Genomic DNA, 27,405 nt, shown 5'->3' with positions numbered 1-27,405 from the left:
GAATCTCAGCCAGAAAAAAGCATTTTTTGACTTAACTATCTTCCTTTAGTGAACTCAGCTATTCTTCTATCAGAAAAACAGAAAAGGCTATAACAAATAGGGCTATTTTTCACTAATTTGGGCTACCATCAAAAAGGAACTCTGCCAACTCCCTCAAGCCTTTTCTTAAAATTTGATTTTTCTACTTGTTTTGTTCATCATTTCATCTTTAGGAAGAGTTTTACCTAAGATGCACAGAAATAAATATTTAAGATAAGAATTAAAGTGTTTATATATTGTTTGTTGAATGGCTGAACAATTTGTATTAAAAGTCTTTCAATGATATATAATGATCTTAAGGATATATAAAACAATTTTTTTTTAACACTTAAATATTTCCTCCTTTATTCTGATCTCAGACTATCTGTAAAAACAGGTCTTATTTCACAAATTAAACTTCATAGTAGACTAGTTTCTGTCCAATGAGTATTGGATGAAATTTTTTTGTAGTTTAACATTATCTTTCATCAGAATTGGGTTTTTATGTGAAATAAGCATGAAAATTATTTGATAATAATGAAATAATTGTGGAAGGAGAAGGCTGAGATAGGACATACTTTCCCACATTTAGAATATGGTAAGGATTTAGGGCCGACCCCGTGGCTCACTTGGGAGAGTGCAGCACTGGGAGTGCAGCGGTGCCCCCGCCGCGGGTTCGGATCCTATGTAGGGATGGCCGGTGCGCTCACTGGCTGAGTGTGGTGCGGGCGACCCCAAGCCAAGGGTTGCGATCCCCTTACTGGTCACACACACACACAAGAGAATATGGTAAGGATTTAAAAGAACCAAAAACTTAGAAGCAACTCAATACCTAAAAAAAGGGATTGATTATCAAACTGTAGACCAGAAGTTAGCAAGTTGCTTCTCTTCAGCCAAGCTTGTATTGAATCCATGGCTTTTGTTCAGCCATTGCTGTAGAGATAGCCACCCTCTGCAGCTAACACCCATGTAAGTACTTAAATTGTTGGCTGGTTCCACATTCACCTTTACCCAAAGCTTCAGCCTCAGTAGCTGTGATCACCTGCCTGTGTGGCTGATCTTTACAATGATCCTTACCCTTTACTGACCCAAACTTTTGGGCAGCTTTGACTTCTGAGCCTTTCTAGGGCTTGTCCATGACCTACTACTTTGACCAGAGATGATGTGACTTTGAAGATACTTGCTCTAATACTTCCAAGAGAAGGATTGTGCTGAGTAAGGGATTAAGGTACAAAACCCATGCGGTGGCTGAAATCCTGCTTTAGGTGAGGCCATAATGCAGCCAGATGATGACAGCCAGAAACCTGGCTTCCCTCCCACTCTGGATTGTGCATTACACTTGAGAAAAAAGGGCAAAGAAATCAATACTGGAAATGCACAGATGAGCCACTGACAACAAACTCAGGTGATTTCTTCAAGAACCTGAACTGCGGGTAAAGTCTATTATTGAACTGTGTGGCCATGTGACCAACTTATGTAAAATGGGAGCCCTGATCCAGGATGAGGACAGACTTCTGGCCAGGACACCCTGATAATCTGAGTCTCAGCCGACTTCCCCGGCTGGGGTGTGAATTCTTTTCTATCAGCAGGGAAGTATGATGCACCTTTGGGTTACATTTACTTTTCTTCATAAGCTGTACCAAAATGTCCTCATATATTTTCTTCCTAGTAGTTTCTTTCCTTCTAGTGAAGTGATTTGGGTATTCTAACCAGAGCACCAGGGTACATGCACCAGGCCATGTGCACAGTACTAAAGATCTATTACAATTCGATAAAAAACAAAATTTCAGTTTCCTCTTCTATAAAATGGGAATAATAATAATATTAGAACTTACCTCAAAGTTGTAACAGTTTACAGTGATGATTCTGTAGGGTGCTTAGTACAGTGCCCAACATATAATAAGTGCTCTAAAGTGTTACCTGCTGTGATAATGATGATAGTGGTCATGGTGATAGTGGTGATACTGATGATTATGATGATGGTGGTGGTGGTGGTGATGATGATGACGATGATGACGGCGATGCCAGATTGTTCTCCAGAGTGTTTGTTCAATTTTATATTTTGCGAATGGTATGTGAGTGTTCTTTTTCCTCACATTTTTCTGATATTATTAGACTTAAAATGCTTGCCAAATCAATATATAAAATTGAGCATCTTTTCATCAGTTTATTGGCTGTTAGGGCTTCCTCATTTGTGAAACGCTCATTGATATCCTCAGCCCATTCTTGTTTTGTTTTTTCCTTATTAATTTTTTTAATTTCTCATTCATCCAGAAAATATTTATTAAGGACCCTTTGTATGTCAGACATTGTTTTAGGTGCTAGGAATACAATGGAGAACCATGTTTTATGGATCTTATATTTCATATATAATACAATTTTAGCTAGTCATAAGTCATATGAAGTAAAGCAAAGCAATCATAATAATAGCTAACATTTACTGAGTGATTTCTATGTGCCAGCATAGAATATGCAGCTATATAGAATAGCTATATATACTGAATTCTTATATATATTAACTCATTTTATCCTCACCATTCTAATACTGTTCATTGAAAATTTCATCCTTTTACAACTATGGAAACTGAGGCACAGAAAGGTTAAGTAATTTACTCAGAGTCACACAGCTGAGAGGTCATGGAGCCAGGATTCAAACCCAGGTGGTCAAACTCTAGCTAAAGCCAGAAGTTCTGGCTAGGATATTATGTTGCCTCTCTGTACTATTCTGGAGGGAAAAGAGCTTTTTATATATTCTGGCTATTAATACTTTATTGTACATATCATAAATATCTTGACTCATTCTGTAGTTTTAAAATTTTGTTTATAATTGCTTTGCCATGAAATGCTTAACTTTGATGTAGTCAAAATTATCACCTTGTATCTTATGATTTGCACTCCAGCATCCTTGTTTAAGAAATTCTTTCCTTCCCTGACATTTCAAAGTTATTGTCTTATTCTTTCAGTTATTTATTCAACACATATTACTTAGCATCTGCTATATGCCAGACACTGTTCTAGGCGCTGGACAGATGCAAATGAAAGGTACAGAAATCAATGCCTTCAGTTTTAAGGGTTCTTCCCCCCAACTTTAGGTCTTTCACTTATTTGGAATTCATTTCTGTATATTGTGGGAAGTAGAACTAATTTTATTTTTCTCCACATAGGAAGTCAGATTTTCTGATGCTATTTATTAAAAAGTTCATTTTGTCACTACTGACTTATGATGTAATTTTTATCATAGATCATGTCCCTATATATCATGAGTTGTTACTAGCATATGTTTTATTTCATTGATCTGTTTATTTATTCTTGAGTTCTACTGTATTTTAATAATGTTGTAGTTGCAAAGGTATTGTGATTATTACAGACAGTTTACAAAATGTACAAAAATACAAAGAAGAAGATTACAATCACCTAGAATCCCACCCATTTTCTGTACAGGAAATTGGAAATCAAGAGGGAAAATATTTGTAAAATAATTAGAATTTGAAACTACTAGTTTCTTCTATTTCAGTGGGGAGGAGCTGAGTGATCTTTCTGGTGGTATCTTATAAAATCTAAAATTGTTTAGATTGCTAAACATATGATTGCTCCACACAATGGAAGTTTCCTTCTTATTCATGGAACAGTTCAGGGCAGGTGTTCAGATGGATGGGAAGGGGGCTGTCCTTCACTGTCATTTGGGGAGTAGGCTTCTCCATCTGTGGCTTTGACATCTTCTGGTTTCTCATCCCACGTCTGTATCCAGTCAGCACAGGGGAAAGGAAGAGCATGGAGAAGCCCACCCAGGATGGTTTCTGGGCCAGCAGGAAGCAGCAAATCTCACTTCCACTCACCTTCCATTGGCTGGAACTCAGTCAATGGCCAGACCTAACTGCAGAGGAGCTGGGAAGTGTGGTCTAGCTGTGAACCTGGGGAGAAAGAGAGGATGGATTTTTGTGGACTTTCTCCTAGACCAACTGTAAAATGTGTACATGGGTCTATTACATTGGCTATTCTGTTAACTCCTGTCTGTAGATTCCATGAATACTTCTTGGAAAAGATTTGCTGTATGTGATTATTAAACGTTTGACATTTCAGTGGCTGAGAAGGAGTTTATTGGTTTCCACTTGAGAATATGCTAGATTCTCTCTAGACACAGACTAAAGTATCTGTATTTTCTGAGTTAGCAAAATTGAGAGCCATTTCTTTATGGATCTTTCATGTAAAATCTTGGGGAAGAAGGAAATGGAACTTCTATTCTTAAAGATCTAGGGATCTTTATAAAATGATGACATGATTTCCATGGCTAGATTTCTGTGACTCAGTAATCAACCTCACGCACTGAGAATCTGAATTTTTTTTTTTTCTTCATTGGATTTCCAAGAAGAGTCTTATCTTGAGCACAGATTTTCCTTCATTATCCTGAAGGCTGCTCAACATATCTTCCACCCAGGTGCTGTGACATCTCTTTCTGTCACATGCCTCCCTTCAGAGTCCCTGGATTCCTGCAGGAAGCAGACCCCAGCTAGGCAGCCATAGCCAACTCTTGGTCTGATCAGACCTCAACATCATCCTGCCATCCCCAAGAATAGGATTTTCACCTGCTAATTTTGTAACAGTTTTATTGAGATATAATTCACATACATACAATTCACCCATTTAAAGTGTATAATTCACTGGCTTTTAGTATATTTACAGAGTTGTCACCACAACCAATCTCAAAGCATTTTCATCACCCCCCACCCTGCATTCCTTAACCAACAGTCCCCTGAAACCCTCCATCTTCCCACCTCCTGACAACCACTAATCTACTTTTTGTTTCTATGGATTTGCCTGTTTGGACATTTTATGTAAATGGAATCATACAATATGTGGTCCTTCGTGACTGGTTTCTTTCACTTAGCAAATGTTTTCAGTGTTCATGCATGTCGTAGTATGTATCAGCCCTGTTGCTTTGCCTCCCACGGATTTGTCACCCCTTTTCCCCTGGGTGATGGAGCTGCCAAAGATTTCTCAAAGCCCATCTCTTTTGAGCAGTGAGAAGCCCCAGAAAGGAGTTAATATCCCAGAACTTCCTCAAGCATGAGGCATTTCTTCCATTTGGGAAATTAACCATGAATTGGGGTTCTCTTCCTACGATTATTCTCCAGACCAAGAAGTTACAGGAAGAGACATAAGTACAGTTTAACAAGTTTTACAATAGAAGCTGGTAACATTCAGTAAAAACAAGTCAGATGACATTCTGTTAGGCAATTAAGTGATCCACTAACAAAGGCTTGATTTAGCAAACATTCCTTTTCCCTCTAACAGCTTTTCAGTAACTTTACATATCAATTAATAAGTTGTCTGTCTTTGAGCCAGCAACCTTGCTGTGTTACAATTCTTATCTTGCAACAGAGACTCAATAGCCTGGGGAAAATTTCCTGTCCTTTGCAAGGTCAATATTTGAAACTGCAAGGCTTTGGAAAACCAGGCCCTGTGAGGTACATTTGCTTTATAGTATATTCCACACAGCCCTTCATTTTTTATTGCTGAATAATATTCCATTGTATGGATATACTACATTTTCTTTATCCATTCATCAGTTGATGGACATTTGGGTTGTTTGTAGTTTTTGGCTATTATGAATGCTGCTGCTGTGAATGTTCACGTACAAGTTTCTGTGTGACATATGGTTCATTTTTGTTTGGTTATATACCTAGGAGTGTAGTTCCGGGGTGACATAGGAAATCTGTGTTTAGTGTTTTGAGGAACTGCCAGGACTGTTCTCCTAAGTGGCTGCACCATTTTATATCCCCAACTGCAATGTACGAGGGTTTCAATTTCTTTACGTCCTCGCCAACACTTATTATCTTTTTGATTATGGTTATCCTAGTAGTGTGAGATGGTATATCCCGTCAGCTCTTATTCCTAAATTCCAGTTCCCTCAAGTCTTCGGGGAGATGGAAAAGTAGTTCTTCCTCATTCAAGAGTTGAGAAGTTTGGGAGTTTGGAGGAAGAGATGACTAATTTAGTGCCAATTTCTATAGCTCCCTGTCAATTTATTTTTAAAATTCAGATGAGAGAGGGAGCAGGGAAAAAAAAAAACAACCAAAAAACAAACCCTTGGTGAACTAGAATTAACAAAAATGATTACAGTTTCTCCATTATACCAAAAGAAGAAAGTATCATTTTATCAATGCAGTTTTGGGGGGGAAAAGTTTGGGTGAGTAGTATCAATTATGTAATTAATGGAAAACTTTATTACACAAGTCTCCTATAAATTATAGAATAGGTGATGTGACATAAAATTGTTTAAGGAATTTTTGGTGAAATAGTTAAGTGTTTTTACTTTTTAATGTCACTATATCCACTCCAGTTTCCATGAGTTTAATTTATCTGCTTTACAGAAAATCCACACAGAACAAACATTTCTGGATTCTTCTTTGGTGGAAATCTTTTTCCAGTTGGATAGGCATCCTTTTCAAAGATCTATACTGGTCACAGCCTATCATTTTGTATCCCTCTGTAAGAAAGCTTTTTGAAAATTTGGAGATATTTTATTTTATTTTTTTAATTTTTATTGAATCAAAATTGATTATACATATTTTTGGGGCTCAACATTGAGATATGTTGATCAAATCAATATTATTAGCATATATATTGTTAGAAATCATACTTATTCTTTATGCCCCTTATCCAATCCCTCCCCATCCCCCTTTCCCTCCACTACCCCCCTCTAATTACCCTAGATTTCTTCTCTCCCTCTGAAAGAATAATGGTTACTCTGTTGATTTGCTGCCCAAATGATCTGTCCAATGCAGAGAGGCGTGATCAGGTCCCCCAATGCTATCATAGAGCAGATGCCTCTTTCATGGTGACTTCCTTTTGTCAACACACTCCAGTGGCTGGCAGACCCTCTGCATTGGTGGTTGTGGTGTCTAGCTGCCTTCACAGCAGCCATGATTATCATGGTGACTGTGGTGGGCCACCCACATGGAGGAGATGTTTTTGGCATGCTCCTTGGAGCTGGTGGTGTGCCTGGTTGTGGAGAGAGTCCGATCCCTGGCTCCATATCCCGGGTACCCAGGTGGGCCCCGAGGTGCTGGCACGGTGTGCCTGGTTGTGGGAGTGGGATCTGGTCCCCTCCTCCATGTCTTGGGTCCCTGGGCAGGCCCCAAGGAATTGGCATGGTGTGCCTGGTTGTGGGAGGAGGGTCCGGTCACCTTCTCCATGCCCCAGGTACCTGGATGGGACCTAAGGTGCTGGTGTGGTGTGCCTGGTTGTGGAAGGGGGGTCTGGTCCCCTTCTCCATGCCCTGGGTCCCTGAATGAGCCCTGAGGCACTGGAGCAGTGTGTGTGGTTGTGGAAGGGGAGTTCGGTCCCCTTCTCCATGCCCCGGGTCCCCGGCCAGGCACCGAGGCACTGGCGTGGTGAGTCTGGTTGTGGGAGGGGGGGGTCTGTCTCCTTCTCCATGCCCTGGGTCCCTGGGCAGGCCCCAAGGAGCTGGCATGGTGTGCCTGGTTGTGGGAGGAGGGTCCAGTCCCCTTCTCCATGCCCCAGGTCCCTGGGCAGGCCCTGAGGCACTGGTGAGGTGTGCCTGGTTGTGGGAGGAGGGATCTGGTTGGAGATATTTTAAACTGGGTGTATTATATTGAAAAGTTGTGGAGTCCTGGGCTCCTGGTGGTTTCTAGAAAAGCCATAACCAGCAGCAGTTAAAGTAAGGGAAAGGAATAATTTCCTGGGTTGTGAAGCCAAGGGCAAGTCCTCAATAAGGTTAGTTACTACCACCCTCCCTCTGCACCTAGCACAATGCTGAGCACATAGGAGATGGTCAATAAGTACTTGGTAATAGGTTTTGATGGGCTTTACTGTTGAGGGAGGGAGAATTGTAGCTTTCAGAGGTATTTCAGTGCTTGGCAGTGTGTGATTGGAGCCACCTCAACAGCTGGAATCATTCATTCATTTAGCAGTCATTTTTTATTATCTACTACTGAGGTATTAGATACCTTAGGATTGCAATTATGAGTGGAGACATCTGTCCTTAAGCTGACATTCCACTGGGAAAAGCAGAAACCACCACCGAGTTTACAGTATGCTAAAGGAAAGGATGCTCACAATTAGCAGGATCCTTGAGTCAGGGGCACCTAATTCAAATTAAGGGAATTGCAAGAAGGTTTATCAGAGCAGCTGATTCTTGGCCTGAATCTTGAATGACAAGAAATTAACCAGGAAATGAAGGAGGAAAGGGTGTCCTGGCAGAGGAAACAACATGTTTAAATGTGTAAAATAACAGTACAGTGATTTATTGAGTGGTTTCCTCAGTGCCAGCCAGGAGGCTACACTTACAGGCACTGTCTCTTTTAATTTTCCATAGGGCTCACATTTGTGTATTGTCTGTTGTCTTAAGAATAATGTAAGCTCCATAGGACAGGGTTTGCTTTTTTCATTGTTGTATGTTTATGTTCCAGTTGCTACCGCCATATAACAAACGAGCAACCATTTTATTGTGCTCACAGATCCAGTGGGTTAGGTATTTGGAAAGGACACAGTTGGGGGGTGGGGGTTCTCACTTGGGGTCTCTCATGCAGTTGCAGTCCAATTTTGGCTGGGGCTATAGTCCAGGCTCCCCTGGACTCCACATCCAAGTGGCTCACCGACAGGGCTGGCTGATGATGCTGGCTGTCGGCTGGGAGTTCAGCATCTTTCTCAACCACAGTGTCTGCATGTGGCCTCACCGGCATGGCGGGTCTAGTCAGACTTCAAGGGCATTCTAAGAGAACTAGGTGGAGGAAACTGCATGACCTTTTCTGACTTAGACCCTGAAGTCACATAGTTATGCTTTTGCTGTGAATTATTGGTTATAGGTGAGTCACCAGCACATTCATGTCCAAGGGAAGGGACCTAGATTCCACTTCTCAAGGGAGGATTCTTAAAAAATTTGCAGATGTGTTGAAAACCACCATAGTCCATTTTATGGCCAAAAATTATCTACATTCTCCTATATGCAGAATGCAGTTACCCTCCCTAAGACCTCCCCCAAATCTTAATCCTGTTAGGCCTTATGTATTAGGCTCAGGCTTGAAGTCCAGGCTCTCATGCTCTAAATCAAGTGTAGGTAGTGAGGATCCTCCTCAAAGTTACTTCCTCAAGTTGTTCCTCTCAGTCTGAATACCCATGAACTGAATAGGTAGGTCACCTGCTCTCGACATACCCATCATGGAATGGAAAGGTTCAGGATAGCCACTACAGATACTTCCATTCATAGAACAGAGAGCATGCCACAGTCCGTGGTCCACAGCACCTCTGAAATCCAGCCTGCAACATGCTGCCAGTTCTTTGATGAGAGTTCAGTCCCACTCTTTGGGAGTTGTGCTCCCTGGCTCTGGCATCTGTCTTTTGGGCTCTTGGTTCTGCCCTGTAAGTCATTCTTCCAAAAGGAAACTGACTTTGCAAACAGAGTAATCTTGTCAGTCTGCCTCCTGCCTATAAAAGGTGGAGGGTCCAAAGGCTTATTTCATTTTGTTCTGCTCTGTCACTTTCAAGCTGATATAATTCCTTTAAAAATGTAATGGGCTTCCCATCTTTCCATTTATAATCACACCATTAGACAAAAGCCATGCCAACAAATCTTGGAGATAAGCTTTTCTCTTTCTTGGACTCCCCATGAGGTGGCTGTGGGACTGTGCCCTTAAGATTCTTAGGAGCTGTATTGTTTAATGGGAGGACATACAAGGCACATTCTTCAAACACTCAGAGGCCTATTGTCTGGTTGAAATAGTCTATCAGATCTTCCTGAGGACTTAACAAAGAGTCTGAAAGCTCCACCCTGGATTTGATTTTTTTGTCTTGAGGCCACATCTTAATATTCAAATCACTGGCCTTCTGGAGGTGATGGGGATGAGAAACAGTTTTATTTTTGAATCTAGCAAGTATTAGCTGGCTTTATATTTTCTCCAAATTCTACTCAACACCTGAATAGTCATTCTTTAATTAGTAGATCTCTCTTCTCTCTCATTTTATTGCAGACAGCTAGAAGCAGCCAGCATTTTCAACACTCTGCCAGAAATCTTTAGTTAGATCATCCAGTTCACTGGGTACATTTTCTATTTTCCATATTGTCACTGGCGACAGTTTTGTAACTGTTGCTCTTCTATATAACAAAGGCGTCCTTTCCTTGGTCCTCCAGTAGCATTTGCTTTTTTTCCTTCTCTCTGACAGCCTCCTCAAGGTTCTAGGCCTCTCTAACAATCTCCTCTGTGTCTTTCCAGCCCTACCTACCCCCTGGTTGTAAAGCCAGTGCCACCTGTTGTAGGTTTCTGTTGATCACAGCAGCCCTCCACTTTCAGATACCAAATTTCTGTTCCAGTGTTTATCGCTGCATAGCAAACCATCATAAACTGGATGACATAAAACAACAGCCACTGATCGTGCTTATGGATCCTGTGGGTGAGGAAGTTGGCAAAGGCAGTTTCTCACTTGGGTTCCTTCACACGGTTGTAGTTGGGTGTTGCCTGGGCTGGAGACACCTGCCGACTTGGCTGAGCTGATCTTCAAGATGGCTCGCTCCCATGGCTGGCATTTGACACCACTGCCAGCTCAGCTGCACTGTCTGCGGGACTGTCCACCAACCTGGTGGCCTCAGGGCAGCCGGACTTCTCACATGGCTCCTAGCTTCCCCCAGTGTGAGCGTCCCAAGGGAACCACGTGGAAACCACATGGTTTCTTGTGACCTAGCCTCAGAACTCACATGGTGTTGCTTTGGTTTCATTAAGAGCAAGTCACGAGCCTACCCAGATCCAAGGGGAGGGGATTAGCCTCTGCCTCTTGATGAAAAAAGTATCAAAGAATTTTTGCACTTTTTAAAACTGCTTGTACCCGGAGCAGTGTCTGGCAAAAGGTGGACCTCACTATACAATTGTCTAATGAATGAATGAGAATCCAGTAAGTAGCCCTGTCAGCCTCTCTTGTTCTGTCTGCTTGTTAGTCTTTGGACAATACAGTTTGACCCCTGTATTAACAGGTTATGTTATAATGGGGCTTTCCTGTATTTATAATGCATTTTTGGAAAGTAAGGGCATGGTACATCACATTGTACACATTTTATTCCAAATGGGTTAAAAAGTTAACTATTTTTTTCCAAAAGCCATTAAAATAATAGATTTTAAAAAATACAGAAGGATATTTATGTAATTTTGGAATAGGAGAGGCCTTTGTAAGCAAGATTTAAAAACCAAGCAGCCACAAGGGAAAAATTTTAAATATTAGACCATATAAAAAATTTAAATGTCTGTATGGGAAAAGATACTATAAATAAAGCTGAAAGTTAAAAAATAAACTGGGTAAAGCATTTGCAGTCTAAATAACAGACAACAAACTAGGCAATGTAATATAGGAATAAAGTAGTATCCCTCTCCCAGGGCTGTTGGGAGGATTAAATAAAATTAAGTGTCCAAAGAAAATACTTAATGATAGATGCTATCCATGCTTTTATAAAGAACACCTACAGATTAAGTTTTTTATAAAAAGATGGCTAATTAGGAAAGGGATATAAATGGACAATTCATGGAAAAATATAAATGGCCAATAAACATATGAAAACATGTGCTGCCTCACTCCTGATTAAATAAATGCAGATTAAGTCTTCCATGAAAAATTTTTTACATCTGTGAGACTATCAAGGATGACGAAGAATGATAACCGTGTCAGTCCTGGCAAAGATGGAGGGAGACTGATGCTCTGATTTCCCGTTGGTGGAGTAGAAATTGTACAGTATTTAGGAAAGCAGTCTTGCTTATTTATTAAAACTGAAACTGTACATGCCCTTTGACATGGCAGTTTCCACCTTCAGACATACTAGTTTGAATGCATAAAGAAGTAAATACCTTAATATTTTTTGGAAACCAGGTTTTCAGTATAGGAATGGTTAAATAAAATGTGATCTGTCTATGCAATGGTAAGCTATCCAGCTGCTAAAAAAAAGGAGGTATATCCTGACATCATGGAAAGAACTCCAAAATAGATTGTTAAGTGGAAAGGGGAAAAAAGCAAGTTTCAAAATGGTATGTTTAAGATTCAATTTTTGTTTAAAAATTATTCATAGTGGAAATGAGGACTTAGAGAAGAAAGACAAATTTGGAAGTATTTATACAGAAAAACTGTTGGTTGCCTTTGAGGGACAAGGTTATAAGTCTGTTAATATATATTAATGACACCTAAGTCTTGCATGACGGATGCATATGTGATGATTAGGTAAAGATCCAAGAAAGGAAATGGATAGAGACAGATAGAGCTGATTGATTTAGAACAGACAGGAAACAATTGTTTCCATCACTTTCCCTATATTGAGCAATAATGCAAAAACAATCTCTGACTCTAAATTTTAATGTAAATCAAATTTTAATACAAATTAAAATCCCTTCTGGGAAATTTGTGATTGAGTAGACCCAAATAAATGGAAAATTTAAATCTTTGTATGTCTTTTTTATTTTCCTTTAGTCTTTCAGAAGACAATGGCCATAAGATAAAGGTTCTCAATGGAAATGTTTCACTGGTTAATGTTTGTTTTTCCTTAGAGGTTTTTAATTGTTAGCCCCACCAGTAAAAATCTCTATCAAGGAAAAATTTCCTCCTTGGCAGAAAAGCAGTTTCTTTAGTTCTGTTGCCTCAAGATTAGTGGTTTATTGTACCCAAGAGATGTATATAATGGGATATTTTACACTATGTATCTCTCCCTTAACAGGCTACTAAAAAGTAGATTCGTAGAGTGATAAACCGTGAAAGCTGTTTGACTTCAGTTTTAACATGTGGTTTATATTTACAGTTCGCCTGTGTCAATGACATCTAAGCACCTGCAGTATGAGTATGGACTAATATTTTCCTGCAATGTTTGTTAACTTCTTAATCTAAGTACCTTTCATTTCCCACTTACATCCGAACGTAGTTATTTCCTACTGTGTATAAACGTGTGTTTTCTAAATAATCAATTTTATGCAACTCAATTTTACATAAGGACTTTTTTTGTGGTTTGTTTTACCCTCTTTGCATTTCCTACAGAAGTCCTGGAGGGGATTTGGGAGCCAAAAAGAAAAAGAAGAAACAGAAGAGAAAAAAGGAGAAACCAAATTCCGGAGGCACCAAGTCCGACTCAGCATCAGATTCCCAGGAGATTAAGACTCAGCAGCCTTCAAAAGTGAGAGGCCTGTTTTATTTTCACCTCTGTGGTTTTTTATACATATGAGAGTGGGTTCACGCAGCTCAGTGCCCTGTTGGATCAGATGTGTAGTTAGGGTTTTGTTGTGACTGTGTGTTGAATGCCATTAGTAACTGGAGGGTACTTACAGACTCCCTAAAACTGACTTTGGCACCCAAGTAACTAAGAGGTACATATTGTGCTGTCATATGTCTGTATTCTCCCCTTTCTCAGTAAATTAGTATTTAGATTGTAGTTGTGGAAGAAAGTCGCAGTGTGAGCTTGTTAGGTTTTTTTGAAGTTACACTTAATATTTGATTACTTTTAGTTCAGAAGATATTCACATTTTAATTTCTCTGGGTGTCTGTCTAATTACCTGAATAGCACAACACCATCTGGCAGCAGATTTCCGCGGGAGCAGCCATGGGTAAGTCTCACGTTGACTCTGAATCAGACCAGTCTTCAGTGGCCATCCTTCATTCTATTGCCAAAGGTGGGAAATATCTCCTAACGTTCTCCCTGAAGAAATGCCTGTTTTAGACCACACCAGAAGTAGTCTGGCTGGGCCCCATGTTGGCAGATGGCCAGCTGAGCAGAGGGTCGGTTGTGCTGTGTGGGTGTCCAGTGGTACAGATGGCAGCCACCCCGTCTGTGGCACCAACCCCAGTCACCCTGGCTGAGAACATAGCCCTTGTGTGCTGGGCACCCCCAGAAGCACAGAGCCCTCTTGATGCAAGAAACTCACAGCAAACAGGGGTAGAGTTGGAAGTATCAAAAAGTGAGATGATTTTGATGATTGTAGCTCCAAATAAGTTGTGGCTGATAATCTGGGGTGTCATGAAAATGGCTCAGGAGGTGGTGTGGAAGACCTGGAGCTTGGTCCTTGCTCCACTGCTCAGGAGCCGTGTGACTTTGCCCACCATACTGCACCTCATTCAGCCTTCTCCTTATCTGTAAAATGGGGAGACACCTTCTCTCCAACTCACAGGGTTGTATGAGGTTAAAATGATATTTTTATTAAAGAGATTTTGTATTATAAAACACTGCATATATGACAGTTTACCACCACTATGCAAGTTTTGTGGGTTCACTTTTTTTTCCTTGTACAAAGTTTATATTCTATCCCATGAAGTGAGTCTTGCAGGGAGTTTTGTCATTGTTGCCTGTTTTATGCAAAAGGACCAGGAATCACTGAGCAGGAAAATTATCTGTCCCCATATTTCCCTGACTGGCTTGGTGGGGTGAGAAGAGAACGGAGTCTCCCTCCCTAGCTTTTCAACTGGGTTCTCAGGTAATAAATATTCTATCCACTAGACATAACAGCCAAGCTAACTCATAGGAGGAGACCACCATGAGCTTGCAAACTATTTTTCCCATTTCTAAATGTTGCTTCATTGGATGAGCGCGGTGTCGCTTATACGCAGTGTGGACATCTCCCTTTGCTGCTACCATCACCATCGGCTTCTGCCCGTCCCCTCTGCCCCTAGTGGTTCCGAGCCCTTCCCTTACCTCTGGTCACTTACAGGAAACTAGAATCAACCAAGGCAGGAGGAACTGCTAACATTCACTGTATGGTGGGGAATTTCTTTTCTTTTCTTTGTCTAATTAGGAGCAAGTCAACAGTGTTTTAATGTGGGCTTTTCTCCATTGCATTTTTAAAAACTGGGGTTCTTTTCCCTTAAGCTTATGCCAGCTCTAGATAATACCATAAATTACAGTGGACTGAGTTTAGAGAATATTCTGGTCTGTACTCAAGAATCAAAATAAAAATGATACTTGTCTGGATTTTTATAGACTTCTTAGTGGTAGAGGACTTGGGCATTTTTTCCAGAGTTCTAAATTTGGAAAATAAAGGGTGAAGTGTATAGTTGATGTTTAGTATTTAGTTTAAAGGAGCAAACGTGAGAGAAAAGTGGAATACCTGCCTCTGACACAGGAATATAATGGGGGGTAGTTAGTGTGGGGCTGATAGATGTTCTCACTTTCCCTGATAATAATTCACTTCTCCCCGGGTGGTTGCTAGGGAAGGTGAATGGATAGGTTTGAGGATTTATCCTAGCTGAGTTTTCCTCACTTCTTTGTCACTGTGGATTTGAAAAACTGTGCTTACTTGAATCCACTTTCATAAAGCATTTCAATCGAGAACACTGAGATATCAATATTTCACAAATGGTCATTTGATGTAGAGAATGCTGGCCAGCCTGATGAGGCTAATTAGGTAAGGTACAAGCCACTCCAAGGTCCTCTTTAGGGAGCTGGGACATCACTGGCTCCATTGGGACAAAGACACTGATTCATGTCAGTTGCAAAATAGAGTTTGATACATTAGTATTAGAAGATTTAACTCAAATATCAGGAAAGAAAAATTATCATAACAAATTTGGTATAGATGCCATAGACAAATTTTTATAAGACTGGGTTCTACTTTGCGTTTTTAAGCTACCTTATGCATGTTTATGCGTTATTCCTTGAGATACGCTGTGAACTCAGTTCCTATTTAAGTTGTAGGTCTTCTAGTAGATTGTGTTGTTGGTGGTTCAAATGGATGTAAATTTCATTTTGCTAGAAATTTCTTTTAATGTTGGAGGCTTAGAAGAAACCCAAGAAAAAGAAATAGTCCAAAAATATAATAACTTAGAACAGCAGAAGTATTTTGTAAAATTTGTATGTCATTAAGATATGATCCTTATGATTTTGATCTCAAAGATAAGATAAACAGCTTACAAAAATTGTGGCAATCCTGGGTTATGCCATTAGACATCTAAGTGGAGATACTAAACCTTTAAACTACCTCCAGTGAGACTTCAGGACTTTGTTTCATTATATCATTTTAGTGTCAAGAACCCTAAGGAAACCCAGCAAATAAAGCAACCACAGGACAGTCTATATTAAATAAACCCTGCTCTGTAGTGTGTCACACAGGTAGCGTCCCAGGTTAAAATTATTTGCTCCAGACCACAGATTGCAGATTCAGGGTCAAGCAGAAGTCCAAAGTTGCTGTTTATAAACCACTGAGAGTCGATTGTATCTTATTGGTTGTCCATGGTGTGTTGACATCCTCCTACAGAAAAACCCCAGGGCTCTGAGATTTCTTCTAATTTCTGAAGTATAGCAAAGACTATTCTTTCTATAGCATCAAAAGTCTAAACTTCTCAGTTATTTTGGGTACTGAAGAAAGTCACTGGTTTCCATAGTCAGTCCCATTATGCGCTCTCATGTCAAGTACAGTTTCATGTTCCATGCATTACTATGTTATTTTAAGAATTAAAAAAAAAAAAAAAGAAGAAGAGTGGGGGAATCTTTAGGAGATAACAGAATATTAGCCTCGAGAAAGGAAATGTAGAATTTAAAGGTATAGTCCCTTTTATAGACTTGAAAACATCTTTTACCTAAAAAGGAGGCTAGTTTTCAATACTTGGGTTGGGGAGATGGTTGCTGAGGGACTGGATTTACAGAGGAAGCTGCTCGTCCTTCTGGTCAGAGGGTTTATCTCTAAAGAAGCACGAGGGCTGGGAGAAGGGCAATGTGGAGTCCAGGAGGAAGGGGCCTGGGTAGAGTTTCCTTCCTTGATCATTTCCTTCCCAGCTCAGCACTAAGTTCAGATTTCTTTGGTTCATTCATTCTGTGTTTTAATGAACTAAAATTTCCCTCGTCTGCCTAGTTCCCTTTCTAGAAGTTATTTCCTTCGTGCCCCCGCCCCCACCCCCCCCATTGCTACTGCAAAGCATTAACCCTGACAGTGCAACCAAGGCTGGTGGCTGCCTGGCTGCTGTATGACAGTAATGCATGCATTGCATGTCACTCTTTTTGGCTTCTCCTTCCAGGGGAGTCATGGGGGTACCATTGGCAGATGGGTAGGAAACTTAAGTAAAGGGAGCTTCGATCTACTTTAGATTTCCCAAACTGCTAAAGCCCCATTGAAACTGTATAACTGTTGGTATCTTTAACAGAGTGTTTGCTTATAGTTTAATTTAACACTCTTGAGCCATGGCCTTGACCAGGTTTGGAGGATTGTTAGTTTTAGGTATTGCCGTCTCCCAGGCAGACACATGTGCATCTGCCACAAGTTTAAGAGCAGTGGCAGCTTCCTCACCTCTTGTGTCTCTGTGCCTTTGCTATCGTAGAATCCCACCATCCCAATGCAGAAGTTGCAGGACATCCAGAGAGCGATGGAGCTGTTATCTGCGTGCCAGGGCCCGGCCAGGAACATTGATGAGGCTGCAAAACACAGATACCAGTTTTGGGATACACAGCCAGTACCCAAACTAAGTAAGCTCTTCTGCTTTTATTTGTTTATTTCCCCCCAAAACAAAGATGGATTAAGGCTTTACTTATATCATTTGTGCCATACCACAGATTCAAAATTTACACAAAAGTAATATTTTTCTTCTTAAAATATAAATATGAGGTATGTCATTGGACTTCAGTAACAACGATTTTAGTCTAATTCCTTCCCATCCCTATAAAAATATCCAGTTTTCCCATACTCAAAACATTCGAGTATTAAATATATATAAAAGAGGGATTCACCCTTATTTTTTGTTTCTGAGCTTCATGGAGTTTTCCTATACATAAATTTTAGCAGTTTTACTCCTGAGTTAATCAAAAAGACTCAGAAGATTTGCCCTTTTATATTTCACTGAAATGGTAAGTTTTGTATTATTCAACAAAAGGATCCTGAACACTCACCAGTGATGTTATTTAATCTCAATAAAATATCACCAATGACATTCATTAGTATCAACTCGGTAACATTCCAGCACCGTAAGGAAACCGGGCACCTCACGGAGGCCTTCAGAAGGGCGTTGATTCATGTAAGAAATTATCACGAGGCCTTGTCCCTGGGTATGGTGCCTGGTCCATCAAATTTCACTTAAGACTTTTACCATTTAGGTTGCCATAAATGTAATTTAATTGTTCCTCTTTCACATTATGCAAAGAAGATGTTATAAATGCCATAAAAATGTTCAAAGATATATTACAACCTAAACCTGCTGTGTTGTCTTATGTGTATATGGAGATAGTTTATCATATAATTATTTCTATTTTTTTCTTTATTGATTGTTCAGGTTCCGGAATTTGAATCATATATAAAGGGTTAATTGCCATCCAAAACTCTTAATAGGCAAGCTGTGTACAAATAATCTGTTTTATGAACTATAAGTGAGGGAACGGTCCTTTTCTGTGCCTTCAAATATTGTTTCTCAAACATTTTTAAAGCTAACAGTCTTCTCCCACCCATGCCCACCCCAAACAGCTTTTAAAAAGTGAGATTCTGAGCATGAAAGAAGAAAGAAAGATCTCAGCTTGCCTTTTTCCTTTAAGGCTCTAGAAATGTATTTGGTAATGGAGGAAGACTGTAGAATGAATTTACAGGATCTAAATGCCACTGAAGTGAGTGACTGTTAGCTAAAGGGATCTAGATGTATTGATCTAAATGACTGGGGGTAGCCAAATGCTGCTTGGTGAGCTGCTGGTCCACCCCGTGGAGGAGAAAGCCACTTCCAGCCGGCACCTAACCCCAGGGCACCTCTATGGGAATAGAGCACAGGTGCTCCCCACATGTTCTGAGTCCTTGCATGATTCTTCAGTTCCTAGAACTCTTGGAGCACGAAGCCAGGTTGGTGAAGGAAGAACAAGCCTAGGTCAGGGAGAACATCTGAAGTCAGGGAGATCCTGCCTCTCCATTTCTGTCCATCCAGAGCACGTCCCAGTTCAGTCCAGACACACCTAAGCTGTTGGGAGCTGCATACCTGAGTTCGTCCTGGGGAAGTTGTGTGAGAGCCAAGCCATAAGCAGTGGTCACCAGGGACTCTGTTAGGAGTGACTGGGAATTTGGCCATTTGGGCTGACTTGGGGGATCCCAAGGTATTCCTATGGAGATGAGCTGGTAAAGTGGAGATAGGAGTAACCAAGTTAGAGATTAGACCAAAAGGGAAAAGAAACCATATGGGGGTTCCTCAAAAAACTCAAAATAGAACTACCATATGACCCAGTAATCCTCTTATGGGTATATTTCCAAAGGAGCTGAAATCAGGATGTCAGAGGGGACCTGCACTCCGTGTTCATCACAGCACTATTCACAGTAGCCAAAATACGGAAACAACCCAAGTGTCCATCAAAGGATGAATGGATAAAGAAAATGTGGTATATATACACAATGGAATACTATTCAGCCTTAAAAAGGGGCGAAATCTTGTCATTTGCAACAACATGGATGAACCTGGAGGATATTATGCTAAGTGAAATAGTCAGGCACAGAAAGACAAATACTGCATGGTCTCACATATACGTGGAATCTGATAAAGTTGAACTCATAGAAGTAGAGAGTAGAGCAATGGTTACCAGAGGCTGGGGGGGTGCTGGGGAAGGAAAGAAAAGGGAGCTTCTTATCGAAGAGTACAAAGTTTCAGATAGACAAGAGGAACAGGTTTGAAGACCTATTGTATAGCAGGTGACTATACTCAATAATGATATGTATTTCAAAATAACTAAGAGTAAATTGGAGATGTCTCACCATAAAAAATGACAGGTAAGCAACGTGATGGATATGTTAATTTGCTTGATTTAATCATACCACACTATATTCTTATATCAAAACATCACATCGTACTCTCTAAATGTATATAATTATGATTTTTTTTTTTTTCTGGCTGGTAAGGGGATCGCAACCCTCGGCACCGCGCTCGGCCAGCGAGCGCACCGGCCATCCCTATATACGATCCGAACCCGTGGCCTCGGTGCTACCAGTGCCACACTCTCCTAGTGAGCCACGGGACTGGCCCATGATTTGTTAATTAACAAAGAAAGAACCCCCCAGGAGTCGGTACAAGCCCTGTGGCTTCTACCTGTGGGAAGTTCTGTGATGAGTAAAACCCCACTGAGAGTTCTTCATTCCACAGATGTTGGTTGAGTGCCTGTTAGTAAATGCCAAGCACTGTGTAGGGTATATACGGGTGGAGAGACATAGTAGTGGAAAAGTAGGACAAATGGTGGCCAGGCTGGGACATGGAGGGAGACAGTAGGTAGGAAAAACCTTTTGTTAGGGAAGATGCTGTGTGAAAGCAATGTGTAAGCTTCTGTGAGAAATTCCAAGGGGCCAGCCATGTGATGACCAGACAGAGCCCCAAGCAGAGGGAAGACACCAGAGAGGCCCTGGGCTGAGGCAGTCCAGAGGGCGTGAGGAGGGTGTGAGCAGGAGGCAGCGGCCACCGGGAAGGGAACCTCTCAGAGAATGAATGGGAAGAAGGCATCTAGGTGGAAATCACTCAAGTCTGTGACAGCATGAACTACACAGCCAGTTGGACGGATGAAGAGAAGTAACCAGTCTCAAAATTAATTTTAAGTTTTGTTGGGAGGGGTCAGAGGTCACTGCAGCCCCCCCACCCCCCCCAGCTTGTAGAAATGCAGTGAAAAAGAGAACACCTCTACGGCGGTGTTGCTTCATGTGGAGCTGTATGATCGGTCTGCAGCGCAGCATAGGGCTTGAGGCTAAGAAATCGATACTGTTTCATAATGTCATCTTTGTCACTGGATGACAAAGGATTTCTCTTTTTATTTAATCAGTGAAATAGCAATTCTTCCACAGCACTACCTCACTTTCCTGTTTCAGTCCAGAGGGAGCTGAAATAATAGCATATTTTTCAAGATTATATTAAACCGAAGGGCCCTAAATGTGATTTTGCTTGTGTCACAGACAACTTTGGATTGTCAGAATACTTTATAATTTAATATTCTCCCTTTTGCCTTTCTTCTTCACGTTTTCTCCCTCTCCAGATGAAGTCATCACATCTCATGGTGCAATTGAACCAGATAAAGACAACGTACGTCAAGAGCCGTATTCTTTGCCACAGGGCTTTATGTGGGACACTTTAGACTTGAGTAATGCCGAAGTGGTGAGTAGAACTCTTTAATACGATACCTGCCCTCACAGAAGGTCACTTCTGAGTTGGTTCTGAGCACCATAGGTAGGATGCTTGTTTCCTCTTGTAGCTCAAGGAGTTGTACACGTTGTTGAATGAGAATTACGTGGAAGACGATGACAATATGTTCCGGTTTGACTATTCGCCTGAGTTCCTGTTGTGGTAAGTGTCACTGGTCAGGAGTGCCATGGAGGGGCTGCTGGGCGGGGAGGTCTTGTGTCTGTTCCTATATTCTTAGACACTAACCAGTGCCTGTTTTTCTCATCTACTCTGACTTCAGGGCTCTGCGTCCTCCAGGCTGGCTCCTCCAGTGGCACTGTGGGGTCAGAGTGTCTTCAAATAAAAAACTCGTAGGGTTCATAAGCGCCATCCCAGCAAACATTCGGATTTACGACAGGTACATGTTAAAGCTTGTCCAGGCCAGTTTTTGTGTGTTTCTTTGTATGCCAAGAATTGCAATTAGAATAGGCTCTTAACAGTGACTTCATGCGGGCTGTTGATAGTGGGAGAGGTTGAGAGTGTGTGGACTCTGGAGTTGCATGAGACCTCTGCTCCATTTTGCTGTAAACCTAAAATTGCTCTAAAAAATAAAGTTTATAAATTAGGAAGAGAAAAAAATCCCAGACTGTGAACCAAAAAATAAAGGACAATGGTCTTTCTCTTTCCCTTTGCCTTTATCTCTCTCTCTCTCTCTTCTGCCTCTCAATCTCATACATACACTTATGTACATATGATATACATATACATATATGTACCTATACATGTATATATGTATCAGAATAAACAAAAGCCATTAACAGGTATTTCAGGTTTATTTCTAGAAAAAAAAAGTTACTCAAAAAAATTTTAGGAGGGGTAAAAAAACTTTCTCTGTGTAGGATAAGTATGTTGCATTTTTGTTCTGGATCTGCAGCCCAGAAAGTCAAAGATCCAGCTATGAAAGTCAAAGATCTAATGCATAATAGGTCTGTTTACCTTTTAGTATATTAGGTTAGCTTATTTGCTGCTAAAAGCATTTGATCTTGAGGAGTATTGTGTAACGAACAAAATGCCTGCATACCTAGAAGCTGAGCCGGAATGGGCTTTGAAGCTCTAGAAGGTTTATTGTGGCTCAGAAAAGCAGCAGCTCTGGTCTGGTCAAGACCCTTCTCAGGAATCCTGGGGATTTGTATCATATTCCAAAGTGTCATCTTATCAGACTGTGCACTGGGGTGACCCAGTTATTGCCATAATTATATACATTACAGGAAAAGAGATGTGGAAACTTTAAGGGGCACATCTGATCCAGTTTCTAAACTGAAAACTTACAAAAGACCAAAGTCCTAAAATTTATTTAGAACAAGAGAGTTTGAGCCTTCATGGCCTAGAGTTACAGTCATTTCGGCAGGGGAATATGGGTCATAGTGTTTTCGATCTGACTTTCTGAAATGTCTAAATATAAAATATTTTTCTCAAATGTGTGTTAAAGGACATCTTTCACATTCTTATTCTTTGAAATTTTATGGGTCATGTCTTATTTTTAAAAATGTGTTCTTGTGTTGGCTCTAATTTTCGACGTTTTTATTTTTTAGTGTGAAGAAGATGGTAGAAATCAATTTTCTTTGTGTTCATAAGAAATTGCGATCAAAACGGGTAGCCCCAGTGTTAATTCGAGAAATAACTAGAAGAGTGAACCTGGAAGGAATCTTTCAGGCTGTGTACACTGCTGGAGTAGTTCTTCCTAAGCCTGTGGCCACATGCAGGTAATAGTACCTCATTTCTACTTCGAGTCTTCCCTTTTCCAAACATGTTGCTAGAAGTATTATTCTCCTTGGTGTAACTCAAGGGATTTTGGTTTATGCCTGATTATGTAATTTGTTGGCAGCAGAGATAGAGACTAGAACCAAGAACCACTGAGTCCAGTATTCTTCCCCGTATATTACACAGCCACTTGGTGATTAAAAAAAAAAGTTTGTAATGTTTTCCTGCTAATGATGCTGGATCTATATTTCTGTTTTTATTCCATTTGAAAGATTAGTGCTAAGTGTGGGGAAACTTAGGGCATTGTGATCTTGAAATGTCCAATGTCATACCATTTTCTTTCTGCCTCAACACTCAGTTTTTTATCATGTTTGCAGCACTGTGGAACTATTCCAAAAGTCTGATGAGCATCAGTTGAAAAGCCCTAGAGGTATTGGTTTGCTAAGAATAAGAAGGTTTAAGTCTGTTTTTATGACTTCATCTGCTCTAATCAAGCTTTCAAAGGTTATTCCAGTGAGAAAATGATCAGATTGTCACTGGACTAACCTGTTTTTAAAACATGAGAAAGAGTTTATCTCTCTCCACTATTTTTATTGACTCAAATAGGATGAAATTTCAAATAAACATAGTACAAAAGGTAAAGCTGTAAAATTACTATACTCTATTAAATTATTATATCTATAAACAAACAGAATAAAAGACTTCACAGGTATATTTTAATATAAAACATTGATACCAGTACCTAAACTGGAGTCACTTAAGAAATTCAAGCTAGTTTCTCAAAAAGTTGTTTTCTTTGGTGTGTATTCTGTAACAATGAAGGCTACAAATTTAGGGGAGATATTTTCATGTTTTTAAACTTTTTGGTTTGCCTTTCATAGAATCAGTGGTGGTTATTAAATATTTGGAAATCTGGGCATGACTAATATTTCTTTTGCAGCTTTAAGATTCCTCTTTAGTGAAAAGGAAGAAAGGTCACAAACTTCAAAGGAACCTAACTAGGAATTAAGATATATTTTAGATAGAGACAAAAAATTGATAAAATTATTGCGTAGGAAGACAGCTAGCATCCAGCACTGTGCCAGGAAAAACATGAGTATTCAGTAAATGCTTATGTAACAGATGAGCTGAACAAAGAGCAAAGACTTGTAGAGTTAGAAATCAATTAGATTTAAAAATCTTTATTGTATTCCAGATACTGGCATCGATCACTAAACCCCAGAAAATTGGTAGAAGTGAAATTTTCTCACTTGAGTAGAAATATGACTTTACAGAGAACAATGAAGCTGTACAGACTTCCGGATGTAAGTAAGAATGATTTGCAGTTTTTTGAAGCTGTAACAACTGAAGCTTTTAATGCAGAAAAGAATTATTTGCAGGAGTCTAAAAGCACACTCCTGTGTCTGAGGAAGTAAACCTGTAGCTAAAACGACTGCTTAGAAGGGCCGGCCCGTGGCTCACTTGGGAGAGTGTCGTGCTGATAAAATGACTGCTTAGAATTCAGGACCTAGGAAAAGTAGGGGAGTTCATTTGGAAATACCAGATTTTTTTTTCAAGGCTTTTTAAGTTCTTCAGCTTGTAGTAGGATGAAATTGAACTTAAGACAAGTAAGTTTTGAAATTTTGAGTATTTATGGTTTGTTAATTAAGAGGGAAGAAAAGTTCAGGCAGCTACTTTCTTAACACAATGGAACTAAGGAATTAAGTTTAGAGGACAGACCGAAAGGAAGGAAATGATCTCATCAAATTACATCTTTTTAAACTAGCAAATTCCCAGTATGAAAAGTTATTATTTTTAATAGGGAAAAATTTAAATGTGCCTTCCAGTCTTGGCTTTGTTTGGGTTGGATGGTATATTAGTTATCTATTACTACATAACAAATTACTACAAACTGAGCAGTTTCAGACGACACACTTATCGCACAGGTTCTGTGGGTCAGGAATCCAGGCACAGCTTAGCTGAGATCTCTGCTTCAGGGTCTCTCGTAAAGCTGCCCTCCAGGTGTCAGCCACGGCGGGGGTCTCACCTGAAACTTGACTGGGAAAGGGTCTGCTCCCAAGCTCACATGGTAGATGGCAGGATTCAGTTCCTTGCTGGCTCTTGGACTTAGGGCCTCAGTTTCTTGAAGGCTGCCAGAGGTTGCCCTCAGTTCTTTGCCACAGGAGCTTCTCCATAGGGCATCTCATAGCATGGCAGCTTGCTCATCAAAGCCAGTGAGGGACAGCGGGTCTAGAGAGAGAATCTGCTAGCAAGGTGGAAGTCAGAACCTTACATAATAAAGTCATGAAAGTGATAGCCAGTCACTGTTATCATTTTTATTGGTTAGAAGTGAATCAATCACAGGCCCTGTCCACATGCAACAGGAGCAGATCACACGAAGCATGAACTCCAGGAGGTGGGACCACCGGGGCCATGATAGAATCTCTCCACCACAGCTGGGATCTTTTGTTTGGAGTGTTGCTATATGCAAATTGAAATAAAAACTTCAAGCATGCCTACTTTGTACTAATTGTACTTTGCTATTAATGCTATACTACATCCCCAAATTTCAGTTTATTGAACCTAAAGCAAGCTAGCTTATGCATCAGGAAAACACCCACTTACATGTAGTTTCCTAAAGTGTATTAAAGACTAAGGAGTTTTCATACCTATCATTGGTTTATTCAGGATGATTACCATCTAAGGTGTGAAAAGTATTTTTGACCTGACTTTGTTAATCAGCCTTTATATTTTGGTACAAGAATCCTCCCATTCATGGATAACAAAGTTTTGACCTGTTAGTAATAAATCACGGTTCAGGCACTGGTTGTGAAACCAGACTCGGGCATCTTACTTGCAGTTAACCTAGGTTCCTTGGGTAGCAGTCCTACTCCGGTGCTGTAGTAGTGGCTGCTTTTCGCCCCCCACCCCCTAAAAATTGAAATCTATAAAGTATTTTTACATATATTATTTGATTTCTTCTCACAACCTTTTGACGTTAGTACTCCTTTCCCCATTATACAGATAAAAAAACTGAGGCTCATGAAGATTGACACTCAGGCAGGGACCTATCATTAAGTGGGGCCTTGGGATGTAAGCCCAGACTTCCCTGGTAGGTCCCTTTGCTCCTGCCATTACCTCTAAAACACCCCTTACAGGGGCATCGTGGCCTAGTCCCACCAAATGTCTCGCTGCGCAGTCATTACAGCACAGGTTAAGACAGAAAAGGATGAATGTCCAGACCCAGATGGCTGTCACTGGCATGTTCCAGTCTCCTTTCCCCCTTGTAATTCATAGGAAAGGAAAATGGAGAGTAAATGAATGGAAAAAAAGAGAGGGAAAAAGAGTTGAAAGTATAGATACTAGAAAATTGGAAGGTGCCTACAATAGTCTGCCTTTTGAGCTAAAAGCTGGACAATGCCCCACATAGGAGACTCCCCCTTTCTCTCCTGTGGGCCCAGATAGATGATACCACTCACTGCTTGCAATCAAGTCATTTAAAAACATTTTTGTACCATTCAGCATAAAAAGAATCTTTTGCTCTATGGATCCATCTCACTTTCTCATTCATCACTACTGTTTCTGCTTATAGTGCCTGCTTTATGTCTTCTTCATGGACTTCTGAATATAGGAGCTAACATTTACTGGAGCCAGCATTATGCTAGACATTTAACATCTGTAATCTCACAGATTATTCATAACAGTCATAGGAGGGCAGGCCATTATCCCTGTATCACAGAAGAGAATATTGAAACACAAGATCAACTTTCTCAGAGTCAGCTGGTCAGGAGCAGAGCTATCCCAGAGCACACACCACTAGCTACTGTTACCTAAAGCACTAAGGTGTCCCCAAGAAACGTGTCTTACCATGTCTCCCTACCCTTTCAATGTTGTTGTTGTGTTATTTTAATTTGGTGTTGAGTATTTCCAAATGTAGTTGGACTTTGTGTGTGTGTCAGTGACCTTAAAGATTAAGGAATTTGAAATAGATAAGAATTAGGAGTCAGAGATTAATCTATGAAGGTCCTAGCAGTGTGCTGTAAGAAGGATGTGCGTGCTGAGACATCTCCTAAGTCACATGAGATGTTCTATATTTAGTAGCATTAGGTGATTTTTTTAGTGTTTAGCATCCTCCTGCTCATTTTGTAATCATATAAATAATAATCATAGAAATAACCATTATCATTACTTGTATCTCTGCTCTGGAATCTTGGCTCTAAAACAGTTCACACCACATTGTTTGACAGATAACACTACTTCTGTTTTTTAATAGAGCTCTGAACTTTACTTCCTTATGCACTTATAAGCAGATTTTATCATCCCACAAAGTAGGGAAGGAAAAAAACAGAAGCAGATTTTACAGAAATTATTTAACATACATAGAGTCCAATAACTAATAAATATTAGTTGGGCTGTGGGAAAGTATATCTGATTCAGATATAGAGTTTGCTTATGAAACTTAAGATTTTCTCAGTTACTGGAAATGTTTGTTTGCTTTTTATTCAACTCCCAGAACACATAACCACTTCACTCTGTTCAATTATACAAAAGCTTACCATTTTTACCAAAGCTTAAGAGTATTCCCACTGTTTC

At 40.3% G+C, this 27,405-nt stretch overlaps 1 protein-coding gene across 2 annotated transcripts in view; it reads left to right on the top strand.

Annotated features, from left to right (window-relative positions):
* Positions 1-27,405, top strand: part of NMT2 (N-myristoyltransferase 2) — a 63,141-nt gene that overhangs the window by 12,546 nt on the left and 23,190 nt on the right. The window contains exons 2-9 of one of the 2 annotated variants that reach the window (XM_063099807.1): positions 13,036-13,171; positions 13,556-13,598; positions 17,296-17,440; positions 20,948-21,066; positions 21,164-21,255; positions 21,374-21,490; positions 22,665-22,835; positions 24,029-24,137. In XM_063099807.1, the coding sequence (XP_062955877.1) occupies positions 13,036-13,171; positions 13,556-13,598; positions 17,296-17,440; positions 20,948-21,066; positions 21,164-21,255; positions 21,374-21,490; positions 22,665-22,835; positions 24,029-24,137 (932 nt within the window). The remainder of the gene's footprint in view (positions 1-13,035; positions 13,172-13,555; positions 13,599-17,295; positions 17,441-20,947; positions 21,067-21,163; positions 21,256-21,373; positions 21,491-22,664; positions 22,836-24,028; positions 24,138-27,405) is intronic. The other variant, XM_063099806.1, reaches the window with a different exon arrangement.

This window comes from Cynocephalus volans, chromosome 6 (genome assembly GCF_027409185.1).
Source record: "Cynocephalus volans isolate mCynVol1 chromosome 6, mCynVol1.pri, whole genome shotgun sequence".
Lineage (NCBI taxonomy): Eukaryota > Metazoa > Chordata > Mammalia > Dermoptera > Cynocephalidae > Cynocephalus > Cynocephalus volans.
The sequence above is the reverse complement of the archived record's forward strand: the minus strand, read 5'-3'. Positions and strand labels throughout refer to the sequence as shown.